Source organism: Pterocles gutturalis, unplaced genomic scaffold (genome assembly GCF_000699245.1).
Source record: "Pterocles gutturalis isolate BGI_N339 unplaced genomic scaffold, ASM69924v1 scaffold11683, whole genome shotgun sequence".
Lineage (NCBI taxonomy): Eukaryota > Metazoa > Chordata > Aves > Pterocliformes > Pteroclidae > Pterocles > Pterocles gutturalis.
In genome coordinates this window covers 29,146-33,715 of record NW_010120553.1, presented here as the reverse complement: position 1 = coordinate 33,715, position 4,570 = coordinate 29,146, and the positions used below count along the sequence as shown (strand labels likewise).

The following is a 4,570-nucleotide window of genomic DNA, read 5'->3' as shown; positions in this document are numbered from 1 at the left end:
TTGGGAAAAATCCCTGCTGCCTTAGGAAATCTCTGCTAAACCAAAAATCTACAGAAATGCTCTCTTTTAGCAAGTTATTCCATAAGGAGTGGTGCTCCAAACATTGGTATGGGTTGAGGCGTTGCTCCAGAGACTCTCTAGGGTCTAATAAGGGTTGAAGTCACCCTGCAGCCCCCTGCTCTGCCCCATTCAGGCACAAAAAAGAGTCTCCTTCCTCTAGTCAGCTGCCTGCTTTCATGAAACACAGGGGAACATCATGTTTCTGAGACCTCAGATCCTTCTTTCAAACATGGTTTTCAATGGCCCACGGAGTCAAAGGTTGTTGGAGTGGGAACTGAAGGCTGACAGCGCGACTGCAAGTCTTATTTTCTTAGGAACCTATGTTAAAAAAATGTCTAAGCAAAACATTTCAACTTCAAAAAAATAATAGTATCTACTTGGCTATCTCTGTGACACAGATCTACAAATAGCTTTCGTTGACCTGTGGCTGAAGTATTTGGAGAATAAACACACTGATTGAAAACTTTCCCCAGATCTAAGAGTAAAAACAGCCCCAGCCAGCGCAGCTCCCAGCCCTGCTCTCGGCGCTCTCCCGGACTAGCGGTAAACCAGGGGCTGGCACAGCAGCGCCGGGGAGCTGGGGAGGGGGCAGAGGGCCATGCAAACACTCTGCACAGCTGTTTTGCACCAAGTGTCCAACACTTTAATAACCCTTACCCAGTTCAAAGCCTTAATGAGGCTGTGACATCCTGGCCCGGGTGCCTGTTCAGACGAATGATTGCTAAGAGATGCCCAGAAGGATTAGAAACCCTGGGGAGCACCCAGTGTCTGAGGGTCCTGACCAGCTCACATGGCAGAAACCAGCTGCTCTGCTCCTCTGCCAGCCAGTGCCTCTTACCCCTCCACAGGGCAGTGGGAGGATGACAGCCCGACCTGGTTCGGCGTGTCAGCCAGAGGGGACAAGTGGAAGCTGCAAATATCTTTGCTGAAACACCTTGGCTTAGGACGAGAAGATATCAAGACTGAGGATGGGTCTTCACACCATGGAGAGGCACAGCCAGGTTTGGACCTCAGGGAGAGAAAACCACCCCTAAGGCCTTTCCTTCTCCCTTGCTCTCCTCGTTCGCACATCCCAGATGCCTCGGTGTGCAAACAATGTTTGGGGTGCAAGCAGGAGGTCAAGGTGACCGAGGAACAGAGGTCCTGTGCCTGCTGTGACTTTCAGAAGCCAGTGGGAAGCTGTCTGTGATCAAGGCACATGAACAGGAAGAAATCCAGCCAAAGGCTCCAAGGGCCCGACTAACAATGAAGCCACTGTGTTAAGAAATACCCACCAACCTCATTTTTAACTGCCTACAGGCCAGCTGGCTCCCCACAAACCAGCACATCCTGTGGATCTTGCATCCACACCCAGTTCCTGCTGGGCTGTGGATGGCAGAGCAGAGGACAGGGAGCCCTGTGACATGCACCGACATCCCAGATCCTTTGAGCAGACTGGGGTTGCCAAGTCTTTCCTGACACCTTTTAAACAGTGCTGGCCACAGGAGATGGACACTGAACACCAGTCTGCCACCCAGAGACACCTGGTCCTTAGTGCGGGCAGACCACAGCTTGTGTGCACACATGCTTGCGCTCAAACAACTAGAAAGAAAATGCTCACCAGTTTAGTGCTGACCACTGAGGGGAGGGTTGGGAGCAACATGCATGGAGTTCCCAGCCCTTCTGTGCATCCTAACCAGTGACTGCCATGGGACAGCCACAGAACTCCCTCTCCTGGTCACTGTGTGGTGGCTGAGCCTCCCCAAGTGCTCTGCTGTCACCAGATCCCCTGGATCTGTGTCCCAGGGAAAGGTTTCCTCCTTAAACCTGATCCTCTTTCAAAACCTCCTGAATTGCAGAGACAGACCCCCAAAAAAGCTGCAACCTCCCACGGACCCAGCTCCTGGAGAGCCACGATGATGCTGGACCAAGCCCGCTTTGCAAGTCAGGCAGTGAAATGGAATGGGATGGGAACAGCTAAGGAAAACCACTGGGGTGGCCAAACTGCTGGGTCAAACTCCAGTTGTCCCACGTGAATACAAACAGCCCATTAGACCTGTCCGAGAGCCACTGTCGGGTTGCTCTATACTGTGCGAGAAACTGGTCAGCCCCAGAGGGGTTATTCACTCACCTGTAAGGCGAGGCAGTACCCCAGGAGAGATAGTCAGTGGGTCTCGGAGCTGGGCGAGGTACTATGGGCTGCTCCACGGCGGTCACGTCCCCTGAGTAGGATTTGAGCAGAGAGGCGTTCTTGCTGGCCAGCATGGCCCTCTCATTCCGGCGAAACTTGGCTCTCCGGTTCTGGAACCACACCTGGGACAGAAACCACACAGACCCACCAACCATCACAACCAGTTCTGCTGCGACACTCAGCCTTTCACCACACCGCCTCTGTGCTGCTGGGCAGGACAGGACTCTGTAAAAGCAGACTGCTTTGGCATGCCTGTCACCGGGAACTCAAGACAATCCTTACGTCTGCCCTGATAAAGCGTTCCTCGTGGGAGGAACTGGCTCAGAGAGGCCCCCGTGGGACCAGGTCTGTCCTGTGCTGCTGTACAAGGTATCATGCCCCATGGTCTGCTGTGACTTTCAGAAGGTGCAGGCTTGCAAGCTCAGAGCAGAGCAGCTCAAGATAACATAAGCAGCCTGAGCACAGGACATCCAACATCTTGGCCTTGAATGGACCATATGAACACATCAGACTGGGCAGGCGGTACTGGGCAGGAGGTCTGGCAGTTCTCCTCAAGGCACAGCATGCTTGGGACGGCAATACAGCAGGACCCAGAAGCTCGGTGGCCCTAGTGTGCCTCAGAGACCCCAAGGACTTCTACTGCCGTACTGGAATGGCCTGATGACCCTGCCTAGGTGAGGTGTGTCTGGATACAAGGTGTGGGGATTACCTGAACTCTGGCTTCAGTGAGGTTGACTCTGCGTGCGAGGTCTTCCCGTACAAAGGCATCGGGGTAGTGTGTCCTTTCAAAGACCCTCTCTAATGCCTGGAGCTGGCTGCTGTTGAAGGTAGTCCTGTTCCTTCTCTGCTTTCTTTTCTTCTTCTCTTCTGAGTTCAGCTGATCATCTAAAAGAGACAAGTGGCGATGTGAAAGGCTAGAAAGCTAAGAGCCCACAGTAACGGGGTGAATAACCTCAACGGTTTCAAGATGGGAAGGGCTTGGGAATGGGCTTGCACAATTTCAACACCGCGCCTTGTTAGTCCCCACATAACAAGGATGCGGAAAGTGCATTGACCATTCCTTTCCCAGCTCAACTGCGTAAGCCTTGTACCAGCTCCCTCGAGCTACCCCATGCTTCAGCTTCCTCATCTCAAAAAAAGAAACAAAAGAGTCCAAAATGCATCTTCCCATTCCTGCCAATGCTAGAAACCTTGTCCGACCACAAAGAATCATGAACCCCTCTTTTCTGGGCTTCACATTTTCAAGGACTGCCCTTAGGGGGATGTAACGCATCCCTCTGGGGTCAGCACATCTGGACTGAGAGGCGTCAAGTCAGGCAGAGATGGGGAGCTGTGAACAAAGAGGTGTCAGACAGTGGAAATGAAGCGTGACTGATAGGGGGCTGAACAAGAGACATGCACAACAGCCAGCTTCACTTGTATGCTTGCAAGCCAAGGACACAGAAGTACAGTCAGACCGACATGGATAGCATTGCAATTGGGAAGCAAAAACACAGTAAGAGGGAGGCTGAGCGTAAGCACATTGGGTATTGTCGCCTGAAGAACAGCTGTGCACTCTCCAGCACGGGCCAGCAAAATGGTGAGCAACAAACTGTGCATCCCAGAAGAGCACGTATTGCTTTGTGCCTGGTTTGTGTTTACTCTGGCAATAAATCAGTATGTCCATACATCTAGAGTCACACTTCTCATTCCTGCCTGTGCCTACAGCTGCTGGAGCAACATCAGTGCCGAGAGAGCTACGAAACAGCTTTTCTTAGCAAGTATCTGCTCTGCACCGTCTCTGCTTTTTCCAGCACTGAGGCACACGCCAATGTAGCAGCAGCGATGCAGCGATCAACGCACGGGCACCTACAGGCACTGGCAAGCCGTGAGTGATGGCTCCAGGGGTTTGAATGCTCTTCATTAGGACACGCTGGAGGCTCCAACATTGTTTTTGCTTCTACCCTACCAGCACCAAAGTACGTTTGCTCATCACACTAGTCACAGCACAGTAACTGCAGTTACCACGGGAAGCCACACCAGAGGAAGTGGAGATGAAGATACCAGGCAGCAGCAGTGGGAGGCCACTGCCGCCTCCATACACCAGCCCTGTCCAGCAGGGGTACGCCATCGCCTTCCATTCATCCCTCTTCAAGTGCTCCAGTACGTGTAGGGTCCCACCAAAACCATCCAGGCTTGTCATGCTCCTGCAGCCCCAGCCTTCAATGCTCCCACGCACACCAGGCAGAGTCCCAGGTGGGCAATGTCAGCGTGGTCCCACTGTCATACGTGGGGGAACACTGCTTCCACCCGGGAGGATCTGAGCCAATACACGTCAGCACGCATTAAAATATATCGACC

At 52.8% G+C, this 4,570-nt stretch overlaps 1 protein-coding gene across 1 annotated transcript in view; it reads right to left on the bottom strand.

Moving 5' to 3' along the window:
* The window catches only part of PRRX1 (paired related homeobox 1), a 6,702-nt gene extending 2,362 nt beyond the window's left edge, over window positions 1-4,340 (bottom strand). Inside the window, exons 1-3 of the mRNA XM_010076952.1 lie at window positions 4,235-4,340; window positions 2,940-3,115; window positions 2,171-2,352 (exon numbers count right to left, since the gene is read on the bottom strand). Of these exons, the coding sequence (XP_010075254.1) occupies window positions 2,171-2,352; window positions 2,940-3,115; window positions 4,235-4,340 (464 nt within the window). The remainder of the gene's footprint in view (window positions 1-2,170; window positions 2,353-2,939; window positions 3,116-4,234) is intronic.
* Between the last annotated feature and the right edge of the window lie 230 nt (window positions 4,341-4,570).